At 36.2% G+C, this 12,830-nt stretch overlaps 7 protein-coding genes across 7 annotated transcripts; 6 read left to right on the top strand and 1 right to left on the bottom strand.

Annotated features, from left to right (window-relative positions):
* Window positions 1-467: 467 nt before the first annotated feature.
* On the bottom strand, window positions 468-2,257 carry LOC132791986 (protein preli-like). Its single transcript, XM_060801164.1, has 4 exons — window positions 1,926-2,257; window positions 1,654-1,834; window positions 1,383-1,596; window positions 468-1,293 (listed from the first exon to the last, which is right to left on the bottom strand). The coding sequence occupies exons 2-4, from the start codon at window positions 1,752-1,754 to the stop codon at window positions 862-864; spliced, it is 747 nt and encodes a 248-aa protein (XP_060657147.1). The 5' UTR covers window positions 1,755-1,834; window positions 1,926-2,257; the 3' UTR covers window positions 468-861.
* Window positions 2,258-2,632: 375 nt separating this feature from the next.
* On the top strand, window positions 2,633-3,575 carry LOC132794530 (probable elongation factor 1-beta). Its single transcript, XM_060805047.1, has 2 exons — window positions 2,633-2,808; window positions 2,923-3,575. The coding sequence occupies exons 1-2, from the start codon at window positions 2,729-2,731 to the stop codon at window positions 3,512-3,514; spliced, it is 672 nt and encodes a 223-aa protein (XP_060661030.1). The 5' UTR covers window positions 2,633-2,728; the 3' UTR covers window positions 3,515-3,575.
* A 125-nt stretch (window positions 3,576-3,700) lies between these two features.
* Window positions 3,701-6,830, top strand: LOC132794431 (invertebrate-type lysozyme 3). The gene is made up of 3 exons (XM_060804888.1): window positions 3,701-3,916; window positions 6,225-6,395; window positions 6,472-6,830. The coding sequence occupies exons 1-3, from the start codon at window positions 3,835-3,837 to the stop codon at window positions 6,702-6,704; spliced, it is 486 nt and encodes a 161-aa protein (XP_060660871.1). The 5' UTR covers window positions 3,701-3,834; the 3' UTR covers window positions 6,705-6,830.
* Window positions 6,831-7,160: 330 nt separating this feature from the next.
* LOC132790975 (invertebrate-type lysozyme 3-like) lies at window positions 7,161-8,192 on the top strand. Its single transcript, XM_060799741.1, has 2 exons — window positions 7,161-7,276; window positions 7,345-8,192. The coding sequence occupies exons 1-2, from the start codon at window positions 7,195-7,197 to the stop codon at window positions 7,758-7,760; spliced, it is 498 nt and encodes a 165-aa protein (XP_060655724.1). The 5' UTR covers window positions 7,161-7,194; the 3' UTR covers window positions 7,761-8,192.
* Window positions 8,193-9,009: 817 nt separating this feature from the next.
* Window positions 9,010-9,911, top strand: LOC132790244 (lysozyme-like). Its single transcript, XM_060798719.1, has 2 exons — window positions 9,010-9,145; window positions 9,203-9,911. The coding sequence occupies exons 1-2, from the start codon at window positions 9,076-9,078 to the stop codon at window positions 9,559-9,561; spliced, it is 429 nt and encodes a 142-aa protein (XP_060654702.1). The 5' UTR covers window positions 9,010-9,075; the 3' UTR covers window positions 9,562-9,911.
* Window positions 9,912-9,966: 55 nt separating this feature from the next.
* Window positions 9,967-10,599, top strand: LOC132790243 (lysozyme). Its single transcript, XM_060798718.1, has 2 exons — window positions 9,967-10,218; window positions 10,320-10,599. The coding sequence occupies exons 1-2, from the start codon at window positions 9,975-9,977 to the stop codon at window positions 10,586-10,588; spliced, it is 513 nt and encodes a 170-aa protein (XP_060654701.1). The 5' UTR covers window positions 9,967-9,974; the 3' UTR covers window positions 10,589-10,599.
* A 218-nt stretch (window positions 10,600-10,817) lies between these two features.
* LOC132790242 (lysozyme 2) lies at window positions 10,818-12,799 on the top strand. The gene is made up of 3 exons (XM_060798716.1): window positions 10,818-10,913; window positions 11,668-11,844; window positions 11,902-12,799. Exons 1-3 carry the CDS (start codon window positions 10,826-10,828, stop codon window positions 12,156-12,158), a joined length of 522 nt encoding a protein of 173 aa, XP_060654699.1. The 5' UTR covers window positions 10,818-10,825; the 3' UTR covers window positions 12,159-12,799.
* The last annotated feature ends 31 nt before the right edge of the window (window positions 12,800-12,830 follow it).

Below are 12,830 nucleotides of genomic sequence, written 5' to 3'. Positions count from 1 at the left end.
GGCGTTGGGACAGCGCTACGATTAGTTTCCAAATATACTACCTTATTACCACGAAAAATACCAACCCGAATCGCACAACATTTACAATGACTACTTTGGTCACTCTTTATTTATGCTAAGAACGAGAGATTTTTTAAAAATCATCCAACATATTTAGTTTTAAATTAAAACACTTTTTTATTTTGTAAAAAAATATCCCCTAAGCCTTTTCGAAGATTTTATATGCAGGCTCTAGAAAATTCTTTGGTATATTACAACCATTAGTATTTGCCGGCTTATCGATCACTTTTATCTGCTATCGGTATAGTTCGACGCAGATTTTCAAAAATGTAAACAAAATTTTTCGCGCCAATTCTAAACGAACAACTGGCTACTTTGTTCCGAAAAGGCGGCACAACTGCCGATTTGATGAAGACTGTATCCAAAACAAATGATTTAGTTTTAGTTCCGTTTTTAACCCAGTAATAATTATTTATTAGGTTATAATGACCATTATATATTATCATGCTTTATCCTACAAATTATTATATGTATATATATTTTTTATAAAATATATGTATGTATTTACAGTATGTTACATAAAAACCAAATTTTTACACACGTGTGTTGCTATGAAATTGGTACTCATATTACGATCTAAAATTAATGACATTTTTTCTGTGATTACATCTACATATGTGCTGAGCATTGTGCTTGCTCCGCTTCCTTTCGTCCGTCCGTCTAACAACTCAACACACGGAATGAAATGCATCAAATTGTATAGTATTTTGGAATACATGTATATACGGCCGCTTGGCACAGTTAAAACGTCAACAGAAGCATAGAACCAGCAGCATTCCAACAATCCACTTCAATGACAGCTTAATTTCTCACGGAGAACAGTTGTGTAATTTTACTAGCATGACACTTGCAAAACTCGTAACCGATTTTCGCTGTTCTTTTCAGTGCCTCCGTTTTGCTACAGCTGCTGTTGCTATTAGTGCTGCTATGATTAACTGCCACAGCCATGTCACCATATTGAGTCGATGCTGATGTTGTTACGGCTGGTTGTGTGCTCTGTTGGGATGTTGTCGTTGGCGTTGACGTTGCCGCCATCTGATGCTGTGGGAACATGCGACGCAACACGTAGTTGAAGCCACTGGACGCTTTGTTGCCGTTTGCCTTGAAGCGTTCAATGCCAAAGGCGCGAATCGCACGAGAGAAGCCAAAAACTTGAGAACTGATGTACGCTCGTCGTACAGCCAAAGTGCGTCCGTCCTTCTGCTCGCTGTACACCACAATTTCGTCAACTTTCTGCAAAATCCAAAATCGATGATCATGATGATGGGCAACAAAAGATATGAGCCGTGCACGAATCACCCTGTGTTCCAAAGTTCACTTACCATTATTTTTTTCATTCCCAAATTACGGGTAAATGTCGTAAATGTTTTTTTCACTGGATCCAGCACAGAGTCCTCAACAATCTTGACCGGCACATTGTTGTAGAATCGCGCCCCCCACTTGGGCACAGGATTTGTCTTCGAAAGCAAGCGACGTGAGTATAACTTTCCATCCCGCACCTCCCGCTTAATTGTGTCTTCGGTTAAAACATGAGTGCTATGACATGATATGGTATTATGATTGTAGTTGATAAGATAAGCAAATTGTACTCACCTGGACGGATTTGGATATCGATTCCAGTAGGCGCTAACCACATGCTTCCAGCTGTAGTCGAAAACCGTCTCCGTGCGGCATGTTGATGCGGTCACAACCATGATGACAACACTGATCGAAGAATATTAGAAGTGTTGCCAGAATGAAAGTGAAATCACTGCATGTGCACCGCGACCCTGAACTGATATTTAAATGAAACCCGAAGACAAATCAATAGCCGCTCGCATGATTGCTATAAATAGCAATCGGGTGTGTCGTACCACTAAACGTACCTTCTTCGAAGCGTCTGCACAGCTCCAATAGACTGTTGTTCTTGCCGTTTTGTTGTATCTGCGCCCCAATCGTTGCCCCCCTCGAGGCCTAATCGTCCAGACTGAGAATTTTGTGTTCTCTTTGCGTTGTGTAACTGCGTCACGCACAGGGTGCTTCCCGTGCCTGATGAGCTACTACAATTGCCAATTGAAGCAGTTTTTTGAATTACACGTCTCTGCAGACTCTGGAGTTAGCCTTCATTTACTATGTTTATTGTCTTTTAATTGTTTTGCAACATATTTTGGTATATGTAATTTCTCGAATTAAGCCAATTTAACTACTGAGTAGCGTGGCCGCCGCTTCAATTGCGAAAAATAACATTGTGTTGCAAATATGAATATACTGTCTCATTTTTGAAATAATTCATAAAACGTCTTGGTCACACAATTATTAGAGATGGGTGACTTCCTTCGAGAAGTTTGGTATTATTTTTTTTTCAAACGTGCAAATAATTTTTGATTAGATTCGCGTTTTTAAATCACTAATAAAAAAAAAAAAAAATAGCAATCACAAAATGGTTTACTACTCACATTTTTGTATAAATATATCATACAAAAAAAAAAAAAAATAAATAAATAAAAAAATGAAACCAGACGTGAAATATTTTTGATATATTTTGACGCACTAGAAAGTGCAGTTTGAAATTCAAGTTGCGGTCACGTTGGTCCGAAGCTCTTTTCCACAGACTTTCCCATCGTAGACGCAGCACGGCGCACGGTACAAATTGTTTTAAAGCGAATTTAATAACAGTAAACGCATTAAAATGGCTTTCGGTGATGTCAAGACTCCACAAGGACTCAAGGAGCTGAACAACTTCTTGGCTGACAACAGCTACATCAGCGGGTAAGCATTATCACCATGCGCCACTCGATGTGAGGTTATGTGCAGAAACCACGTCGGCATGTGAAGTAAGCTCTATATATAAATTGTATTTATTTTTTCTTTTCTAATTTGTAGCTACTCGCCCTCCAAAGCCGATTTGTCCGTGTTCGAAGCGTTGGCCAAGGCACCAGCTGGTGAATACGCACATATTGCACGCTGGTACCGTCACATCGCCTCCTTCGAAGCCGGCGAGCGTTCTGCCTGGGGCGGTTCTGCTCTGCCCCAACTGGCTGGTGGCAAGACCACAGTGGCTGCTGCTCCAGCTAAGCCAGCTGCTGACGATGACGATGATGTCGATCTATTTGGCTCCGATGATGAGGAGGATGAGGAAGCCGAGCGTCTAAAGGCGGAACGTGTTGCTGCCTACGCTGCCAAGAAGTCAAAGAAACCCGCCCTGATTGCCAAGTCGTCTGTGCTGTTGGACGTGAAGCCATGGGATGATGAGACCGACATGAAGGAGATGGAGAACAATGTGCGCACCATCGAGATGGACGGTCTGCTCTGGGGTGCATCCAAATTGGTGCCCGTCGGCTACGGCATCAACAAGCTGCAGATTATGTGTGTCATTGAAGACGACAAGGTCTCCATCGATTTGCTGCAGGAGAAGATCGAGGAGTTCGAGGACTTTGTTCAGTCCGTCGATATTGCTGCCTTCAACAAGATCTAAGCATTTTGTACCAATCAACCAATAACTCGATGCAAATTTAATAAAACTCAAGCAACCACTATACCCATCTCTTTTTGTCGTGCTTTTCTGTGCTTGTAAGCTCGCTCAAGTTCGTGTCCATAGTTATTCGTTTGAGCGAAAGCTTGAGCTCGACATAAGAGCATTGTTATTCGAACTGAAGCTTAGTTACTCGCGAATCGCGAAAGCGTTTGGTTCAACTAAGAAATAGTTGTCTCATCAAAGTGTTTCTCATCGCGTTGTTGCATTTCTCTAGAAATTTATTAACAAATTATATTGAAGCTGTCATCAATACATTTTCAATGGCATCCAACAAATTGAGCTGCACTTTGGCGTTTGGTGCCATTCTCTGTCTGGGATTTGCGGTGCTGATAGAAGCTCAAAGTAAGTGAAACATTTGGAATGAGTGAATTTCATTGTCAGAGATTCCGTCATACAATTTGTCAAATTTGTTTCAAATGCGAAATGGAAATACCTGTCCACCAGATTCGTGCATTTAATTAACATTAATTAGCAATCGAGCGAATACAAGATTCTTTTATTGAGCCATTTTAACCGAACATATGGGAAATTCCATTTTTAGACAATTCTTACGATGCGTTAGGTGTTAGGTGTTATACAAATATAGTGGGTTTCAGCAATTCATTTAATTGACTATTGTTATTGAGGTGGTGCTCGCAACATAATGATGTTTAGGGGCATTGACAGGCTGAGATTCCCATTATTTACACGGGCATTTGCTATGCACTTCCGATATCTCACGAAGCGGAACTAAGCGAAATAAATAGTTTTTTTTTGCGTTTAAACAAATTGAATAAATTTGTTCAATTGCCATGAATTAATCGCATTATTAAATAAACAATTTATATCATCCATTAAGTTAAGATTACGCAAATGGCTTAAACTAAAACCTGATAGTGAATCTATATAGTACATAATACTAGAACTACACTTCGTGAATTTCTATCTGCGATAAATATATTATTACTATTGTTTGGGTGAAATTCTTATTAAATCCGGGGAAAATTCACGGATATGTTGTGTGACACTGATCATTGAAAAATACCCCTAATTTCTAATGACGTACTCTGCGACTTACTCTTCGTGACAACTATTATCTGATCTTGCTAGTTTTCAGGAATAGTTTTTGTTTATAGTATTCTTTTTTTTTTTTTTTTTTTTAAATAAATTTGCTAATTGATTGATAATTATTAAAGTGATCAGTTAGTCATCGTAGTTCCCCAACTATTATTTCATATATCAGCTAATTAGTTAATAGATTGATAATTCAAATTTCGACCCAATTAATGGCAAAAAGATGTGTAGTTTGTTGAACTCTAAGATAAAAGAATATAAGACAAAGAGAAGTCCGATCAAGCTTCGGGCGTGGGCGAATAGAAAATAAAGGGAAGGCGAAAAAAAAACAATAAACAGTCGATATTCTTAAATTAACAATAAAATTGAAAAGAAATTGTAAATTGTGTATTAATATCTTGAGTGTGAAAAGAAGTCGAAATTGCTTTTTAATATTTTTCGTTAAAAAATTAAAATTGAGAATAAGTTGGAATTGCTTTTTAATATACAATTTTGCTTAGTGTAGAAAGTATTACAGAAATATGAATATAATCATATTCCAAACAGAAACGTCCAGAGTACATCCATCAAGTTGGGCATTTGACAAGCCGGTTCGATTTGCGTTTTGCATACAAATATTGTTTTTTTAGTGTTAAAATTAATTTTTCCACTTAAAAAGAAACATTGTCGTGCACCCTGATGTAACCTTGGAGAAACATAAAAAAACAAAAATTGAGAAGCAGTTAAAATAAGAAGAGAATATGGCGATTCGCTTGAATCCGTGGGCTTTGATAACACAAAATTGACTCATCGAACACTACCAAACATTTAAAATGCTACATCCAACGGATACCCCGGATTTAAGTTGCGTAAAATTAAATGACAGAATAATAGTTGGTATAAATATAAATAATAACTTACATTTTAAATGATTACTCCGTTTAATTTAAAGGAAGTTTAATGTTATTATAAAATTACAGCATACCGGAATACGATTTCTTTGTAATAAATTTAATTACTACCTCCTTGTTAAATCGAAAATACCATAAATACAGACAGACTCTCCATTATGTGAACACAGGGTATCAAAATACAGAAATCTTATAAAATGTAGAAGCCTCAATGTTGCCATTGAAAGTTGCAAAACTAGTTCGGCGTTGGCTGTGAGATGACAGATGCTATACAACGGAACGGAACGGATCTTAAGGTTCATGGGCGTACACGCATCAGAATGGGTTTCAATAATACTTTTTTTAATGTTTTTTTTTCGTATTTAATTTAGTATTATCTTTAAAAATATTCATACGTTATACTTTATTAGCTCGACTTACATCTCACACATTTTTATTTGTTTGTTTACAATTAAAATATTATTTCCAAATCCAAATTAAAATAATGACATGTGTAGTCAAATATGTGAGACAAAATTCCAGTTTTGTTGAGGTTCTGGAAATACTCAAAAGCTTGTCTCGTGTGTTTCGCATTGAATCGTCATCGTAGTCGTGAATTTATAGGTCATTTAATCAAATGTCTTATCAGGCTACGCAAAAGTTCTATACGTTACGTACGTGTATTACGCATATTATTATATGATCCGACTTGTTGCTCCTCATTACAGATAAGCCTGTGACTGATGTATGCCTTGGATGCATCTGCGAGGCCATCAGCGGCTGCAATCAGACACATTATTGCGGCGGCGGCGTCTGTGGACTGTTTCGCATCACCTGGGCCTACTGGGCGGATGGCGGCAAGTTGACCCTGGGCAACGATAGTCCACAATCTGAGGAGGGTAAATATATGTTTATAAGAATAAATAATTAATATCTTTATTTTAATATTTATCTGCTTTTTTTTAATATGTTCAGCCTTTGCCAACTGTGTGAACGATCCAATCTGTGCTGCGAACACGATTCAGAATTACATGACCAAGTTCGGTCAGGATTGCAATGGAGATGGCGGCGTCGATTGCTATGATTATGCTTCTATTCACAAGCTGGGTGGTTACGGGTGCAAGGGCGAATTGAGCTATCAGTATAAGAATACTCTCGATCAGTGCCTAGCAACCTTCTCGGGTCTGGATGTTCGCGGTTCATTCTAATCGCTTAGCTCTATATATATTAATTATTTATATGCAGTTTTGAGTTGGAACTTATATTAAATCATTTGAATTGTGCAAAATCGATTTTAAACAATTAACAATCGAAATATATTGAAACTAAAATAACACGTATTTGATAATTTAATAAAATAACGTTTGAAAAGTAACGAATTGTAACTCATTGTTTGGGTTCATGTCTTTGCTAAAAGCTTTTGCTATTTGCTGCAAAGATGATGACAATTAAATACCCTGGTAATGTATGTGCGGGTCTCAATAAATTTTTTACGAGTAGCTGCATTGATTAGATGGATCTCATGCAGTTTTGTTTGATTGCTATTAACACTTCCCTCTATTTCCGATGTGTCGCTGATGCCCTATAAACCAGTATTACAGATCTTTTCGTGCTATGATCGACTTACCGGTCTCAGATAGTTGCATTTGCGTTCTAGTGCTGAAGTTATTCCAACGTGCTCTGGCTGGTCTAGTTAAAATGAAAATGCCTGGGCTATTTTTCGTTTGGTTTCTTTGCATTTGTGTTTGTTTACCAAGTGCAGTGCTTGGTAATGGAAATGGTGAGCTTAAGTTAAGTTAAACATAAATGTAATTCAAAAATGAATTTAATCGGATTTCGGATTACCAGGCTATGTGCTAGATAAACCTGTCACGGAACTCTGTCTTAACTGCCTCTGTGAAGCGCTCTCTGAATGCAATGCTACTGCCATTTGTATCAATCCAAAGATTGGCACCTGTGGGATCTTTCGCATTACCAACGACTATTGGGTGGATGCCGGAAAATTAACAATCAATGGGGAACATCCCGACACGGAACATGCTTTCATCAACTGTGCAAATGATCCGCATTGTGCAGCCGACACAATCCAGAATTACATGCATCAATTCAATCAGGATTGCAATGGCGATGGCGAAATGGATTGTCATGATTATGCGAGAATTCACATGTTGGGCGGCTTTAGTTGTGAGGGGGAGTTGCCGTACTTTTACCAGAGCAAGTTTGAGGAGTGCATTGAGAATTATCAGGAACAGGGATTCGAGTGAAAACAATAACGAAGTATTAATATTATTGAAATTGTTTTTAAGTATAAAAATTAATGTGGAATATCTAGATAATTTGCAAACTTGTTCTTTGCGCTAATTGTCTTAAAATAAAACCAGCAATAAATTTCTGCTGTGTGGAAAATCTTTTGCTAATCGATTATAAAGTCCTAACATAGAAATAAAATTTTTAACGTTGGGTAATTACATAACTATCTAAATGTAATTATTTAAACCGGTTATATAATCTATATTCTACATATTCGCATACTAACAAGATTTTAGAATTAAAAAATCCCGTTTTGAAGTGACCTATAACAAGATAAAAGCTGTTAGTCAAGTGCGTTTGATTCTGAGGCATCCGACATTTGTTTTCACTCAATAAAATAAAATTTCTCATCGTATAATATGATTTCTCAGTTATATCGATTATTAAATATGTATATGTATGTATTACTAAATATATGTTAGTTGATTTATTCGGTTTGAGGGTATGGAATTTGGACTGTAAATTCGCAGCTGTTTATGTGAATCTTAAACACACAATTTTTATTAGTGGTATAGCTTGTTTTAATACATGAATTTGTTTTAATGCTCCAACATTTTTACATCACTTCACCCCGAATACATGGACCAGTTAAACAGGGATCAACGTGCTGTAATAAATGCATTATCCGAAATAAAGTTTATTACTCTGATTAACTTTTTTCACTTTATGTTTCATCCTGAAGGGCTTAATTGGTCTGGCTAGTTTATTTATATAAAATAATAATAATAATAACTTTATGTTTTATGTATCGTTAATGTGTAGGATATATCGGAAATGTGAAATATATGTATATAACGGTTAACGACTATAACGGTTTGCTTTTTAAAATCGATAGGTTTGTGTCACCACTAAAAGCTTTTGCTACAGCCGCGGAACAAGTTCCACGCGGGTAAAATAACGTTTTCAAAGCACTTGAAATTATGTTCTTGAGAAGTAATATATGGGCTTAGAATATACATGTGTATGTATGTGTATAGATTTAGATTTGTATATATAGATTTTAATATGCTTAAGATTAAATTTGATATTGAAGAAAATTGTAGTATTAATTTAATGTTATTTTATTGCCGTTAATATGACGCTTCAGTTAGAAGACGAGGTGCTAGAAATAGGTCTGCTTACAATATTTTTTAAACTGTCGCATTTTCCCCAGAAACCGGTATAACAAATCTTTCCGAGTTGCGTTCAACTGAACAACTTGAGTTTAGTTGCATTTACGTTTCAATTGTGAAGCTGCTAGAACGTGCTTTAAATTATCTAGTTGCTAAAATGCAAATATCTGGGCTTTTTTCCATTTGCTTTGTTTGCATTTTGTGGCCAAGTTTGGTGAGTGGGCAGGGTAAGTTTAAATTTGACTTTAATTCATCTCGGGTCTAATCAAATAACTATTTCCAAGGTCATGTGCTTGATAAACCCGTCACTGAATTGTGCCTAAATTGCATCTGTGAAGCAATCAGTGGCTGCAATGCAACTGCCATTTGCATCAATCCAGAGAAGGGCGCTTGTGGCATCTTTCGCATAACTTGGGCCTATTGGGTGGATGCCGGAAAACTCACAATTAATGGGGAACTTCCTGAGTCAGAGCATGCGTTTATCCACTGCGCCAACGATCCACATTGTGCAGCAAACACTGTCCAGAATTACATGAAACAGTTCAATCAGGATTGCAATGATGATGGTGAAATGGATTGTCTTGACTATGCGAGAATACATAAGCTGGGTGCCTACAGTTGCAAGGGGGGATCTACCCTATAATTATCAAAGCACATTCGAGGAATGCATTGAGAATTACGAGGATCAAGGATTTGAGTAAAAAAAGCAGATGGTCCCTTCTAAGTCAGATAATGTTTTTAATTTTATTTGCTTTCAAGCTTAATTTAAGTATAGTTAATCGCACTTGTTCAAACGGTTAAATCGGAAATAAATCGTTTTTTACAAAGTCATTTGCTTTGTCAATGTTAGACAGCATTAATTTAAACCGGTTAAATAATTTGTACGATGTAATTCCCCGGATCGCACACTATTAACTAACTATAGAAATAGACAAGCTTGTTTTCGTTTGCGACAGCGAATAAAAATGAATAAACAATCGTGGAAAACTTTCAGTTGCTTTGAAACTGTTGAACATATTGAATCTAATACAAGTGCTTACAAAAACTAAATATAAAATGTTGAGAAACTTAAGCTTTATGTTGAATGGCTGCTTAGTTTTGTCTGCAATATTTGCGTATTCTGTGGATAAGAAACCCATCACAGAATCCTGCTTGACCTGCATGTGTGAGGCATTAAGTGGATGCAATGATACTGCGATTTGTGTGAATGGAGCATGTGGAATCTTTCGACTCACCTGGGACCAGTGGGTCGATTGTGGACGCTTGACGCTGGCCGGAGAATCGCCCTTATCAGAAAGCTGTAAGTAGGGAAAATACCTAAAATTGTATTTGCATTTAATAATAATTTGTTAATGGCTTGTAATAATTGCGATATTAAATATACTTATGGAATTTCCACAGCATTCATAAACTGTGCAAATGATCCACATTGTGCGGCGGATTCCTTGCAGAACTATATGGTTAAGTATGGCCAGGACTGCAATAATGATGACAAGGAGGATTGCCTGGACTATAATGCCATTCACTACATGGGCCCATTCAGTTGTCGCAAGCATATGCCCTTCAATTATGAGCACACCTTCAAAAAGTGCATCAAGCAAGTGCAACGTGAGGAAGAAGAGAAGCAGCAGCAGCAGAAACAACAACAAGAGCAAAAACAACCGGCTTGAATTAATTAGATTTAATAGTTTTTATTTATTCTAGGAAAGTACGCTCGATTGGCTGCATAGAATATAGTTTTCACTACTAACACTACTAAGTAGTATATGAAGTTCCGCATTTCCAGTTAGTGCTGCATTTAAAATCTTAACATCTGTTTACTTGGCTCAGTTGTGCTTCCAGCATAGGGAAGGCTGCATCTCGGAGCTTTTCAAAAATCGAGTTCGGTTAATCAAAATTTGATCAATATGGTTGCTTATCGTCCCATTTTGTTGTTTAGTTTCCTTGGATTGTGGAGTTTCCTATGTATTTGGAGAGGAGCAGCAGCACAGGATGGTAAGGGATTTTACAAATTAGATTTTCTATCGCGAAAAATTTGTTTATTGGATTTAATTTAAACCTTTTTAATTACAACTTTATAGAATATTAGTTATTTTTATGTTGTATTATACTTTTTTTTCACAAAATAAATTATTTAAATTTTCGATCTTATTTATTTTTTTTATGTTAAATATTATTTAACCCTAGAAGATTATTATTGCTTCATGACTACACGGGATGTATCGTATGTAAAAGGCAAAAGTATTGATCTCCATAAAGTTTTAACCAGTCTGTCTGCTGCTGTCGAATCTTGGTACCTTTGGTCGACAACCTGGTATATTTTGTACTCTGTGGTATATTTTTAATACAGTGCAATGCAATAGCGTATATTTTAGTATTTATTCGGTACCTTTTTTTGGTATATTACCAAAATGTTCCACTTTGATAGACTTGACTGTAGCTTTCTTACATGTTTCATTTAATTTCTTTTAGATTGAAATACTTAATTAGTTTAGCAATTTTATGAAAATTAAATTTAATTTAATCTTAGTATATTGCATTGCGTACCACTGTGCGGCGGCAGAGTGAGATAATTATTGCTAGACACATTATCTAGTCTATTATTATGATAATGTGAATCGGCTTCGGTGCAGTACTCGCTAGTTTATATACTAAGTATATCGATTTCAATTGAATTCGACGATTTCAATAGAATGTGCTAAACAAAAACAACTTCCTCTGCACCCTCTTCCAATGTATTTTCGCTTAGTTGTTAACAAACCCGTCACGGAAGACTGCCTGGAGTGTCTATGCGAGACGCAGACCGGTTGCAATGCCTCAAAGATTTGTGTGAATGGGGCGTGTGGCATCTTTCGGATTACCTTGGGCTTCTGGATCGAGTCAGGCCAGTTGACGCTGCCCAACGACACTTCTCTGTCCGTGGATGGTAAGTTCATTCAGCTATCAATCAATCCTTATCCTTAGTTTATGTTATCAAGAGCAGCTTTTATCAACTGCGTGAATGATCCGTACTGTGCCGCGAATACGATTCAGAATTATATGCATAAATATGGCCAAGATTGCAATGGCGATGATCTGATCAATTGCAAGGACTTCGGAGCACTGCATAAGTTGGGCAATCTCAATTGTCGGGCTGATTTGCCGTACAGTTTCGCCAAGGTATTTAATAAATGCCTAAAACGAAAGGAGCAACAGGAAGCAAAGAACAAAAATGGATCATCGGATCTGACACAGATCTAACTAAATAACTTTGTCTTTATTTGGTTGGGAATGTTTTTCGAAAACAATTATTAATACACATTGCTTACGTTTGCATCTGAACAGTTTCCAATATAGATTCTATAGATATAGATGTTGTAGTTGTAGTACAATACATAATATAGTATAGTATATATATGTTTGTAATTAAGTAATATTTAGTTTAGGTATATGAAAACTACTTTAGAATCTTTCAACAATTTGTTAACGTTCTCTAAATACTTTTTTTATTGGATCAAAGAGTTCTTAAGTACATAAGTATAACCCGATTATTGGTGCTCCCATTTGCTATATAGCTTCTGTTTCATATCAGATACGAATTGGTTTGGTATTAAAATCTATTAGGCATTGAAGAAATCATTGAATGATACGAATTCTATTTGTTTCATTATTGTATAACTTGAATCTTAAGTTTAGAATCTGTTTAAACTTTAAACTGCTTAAACTGTTTGCATATTACTCATTACATACTATATTTTTTTAAAAACAACCTTTCAAATTATGAGACAGATGAGAGTTTTCTCGTATTAATGATAATCAAAAATTATTTTATAAAATAGAGTAACTTTTTATGAGACTCTGTATCTAAGCAGAGTCACGAAAGTTGATGAAATATATTTTTGAGATATTAATAAAAATAAAACTATTAAAGAA

This window comes from Drosophila nasuta, chromosome 3 (genome assembly GCF_023558535.2).
Source record: "Drosophila nasuta strain 15112-1781.00 chromosome 3, ASM2355853v1, whole genome shotgun sequence".
NCBI lineage: Eukaryota > Metazoa > Arthropoda > Insecta > Diptera > Drosophilidae > Drosophila > Drosophila nasuta.
Note: the sequence above shows the minus strand (reverse complement) of the source record. Positions and strands in the feature narration are given on the sequence as shown.

Bases quoted from the DNA above. Each gene is read 5' to 3' on its own strand.
- LOC132790242 (XM_060798716.1), top strand. From the start codon at position 10,826: ATGGTTGCTTATCGTCCCATTTTGTTGTTTAGTTTCCTTGGATTGTGG. The intron at 10,914-11,667 runs GTAAGGGATTTT...ATTTTCGCTTAG, and splicing joins AGGAGCAGCAGCACAGGATG to TTGTTAACAAACCCGTCACG. The intron at 11,845-11,901 runs GTAAGTTCATTC...TATCAAGAGCAG, and splicing joins CACTTCTCTGTCCGTGGATG to CTTTTATCAACTGCGTGAAT.
- LOC132791986 (XM_060801164.1), bottom strand. From the start codon at position 1,754: ATGGTTGTGACCGCATCAACATGCCGCACGGAGACGGTTTTCGACTAC. The intron at 1,597-1,653 runs GTGAGTACAATT...ATCATGTCATAG, and splicing joins CGATATCCAAATCCGTCCAG to CACTCATGTTTTAACCGAAG. The intron at 1,294-1,382 runs GTAAGTGAACTT...TGGATTTTGCAG, and splicing joins TGGGAATGAAAAAAATAATG to AAAGTTGACGAAATTGTGGT.
- LOC132790975 (XM_060799741.1), top strand. From the start codon at position 7,195: ATGAAAATGCCTGGGCTATTTTTCGTTTGGTTTCTTTGCATTTGTGTT. The intron at 7,277-7,344 runs GTGAGCTTAAGT...TCGGATTACCAG, and splicing joins AGTGCTTGGTAATGGAAATG to GCTATGTGCTAGATAAACCT.
- LOC132790244 (XM_060798719.1), top strand. From the start codon at position 9,076: ATGCAAATATCTGGGCTTTTTTCCATTTGCTTTGTTTGCATTTTGTGG. The intron at 9,146-9,202 runs GTAAGTTTAAAT...ACTATTTCCAAG, and splicing joins AAGTTTGGTGAGTGGGCAGG to GTCATGTGCTTGATAAACCC.
- LOC132794530 (XM_060805047.1), top strand. From the start codon at position 2,729: ATGGCTTTCGGTGATGTCAAGACTCCACAAGGACTCAAGGAGCTGAAC. The intron at 2,809-2,922 runs GTAAGCATTATC...TCTAATTTGTAG, and splicing joins GACAACAGCTACATCAGCGG to CTACTCGCCCTCCAAAGCCG.
- LOC132790243 (XM_060798718.1), top strand. From the start codon at position 9,975: ATGTTGAGAAACTTAAGCTTTATGTTGAATGGCTGCTTAGTTTTGTCT. The intron at 10,219-10,319 runs GTAAGTAGGGAA...GAATTTCCACAG, and splicing joins ATCGCCCTTATCAGAAAGCT to CATTCATAAACTGTGCAAAT.
- LOC132794431 (XM_060804888.1), top strand. From the start codon at position 3,835: ATGGCATCCAACAAATTGAGCTGCACTTTGGCGTTTGGTGCCATTCTC. The intron at 3,917-6,224 runs GTAAGTGAAACA...TCCTCATTACAG, and splicing joins GGTGCTGATAGAAGCTCAAA to ATAAGCCTGTGACTGATGTA. The intron at 6,396-6,471 runs GTAAATATATGT...TAATATGTTCAG, and splicing joins TAGTCCACAATCTGAGGAGG to CCTTTGCCAACTGTGTGAAC.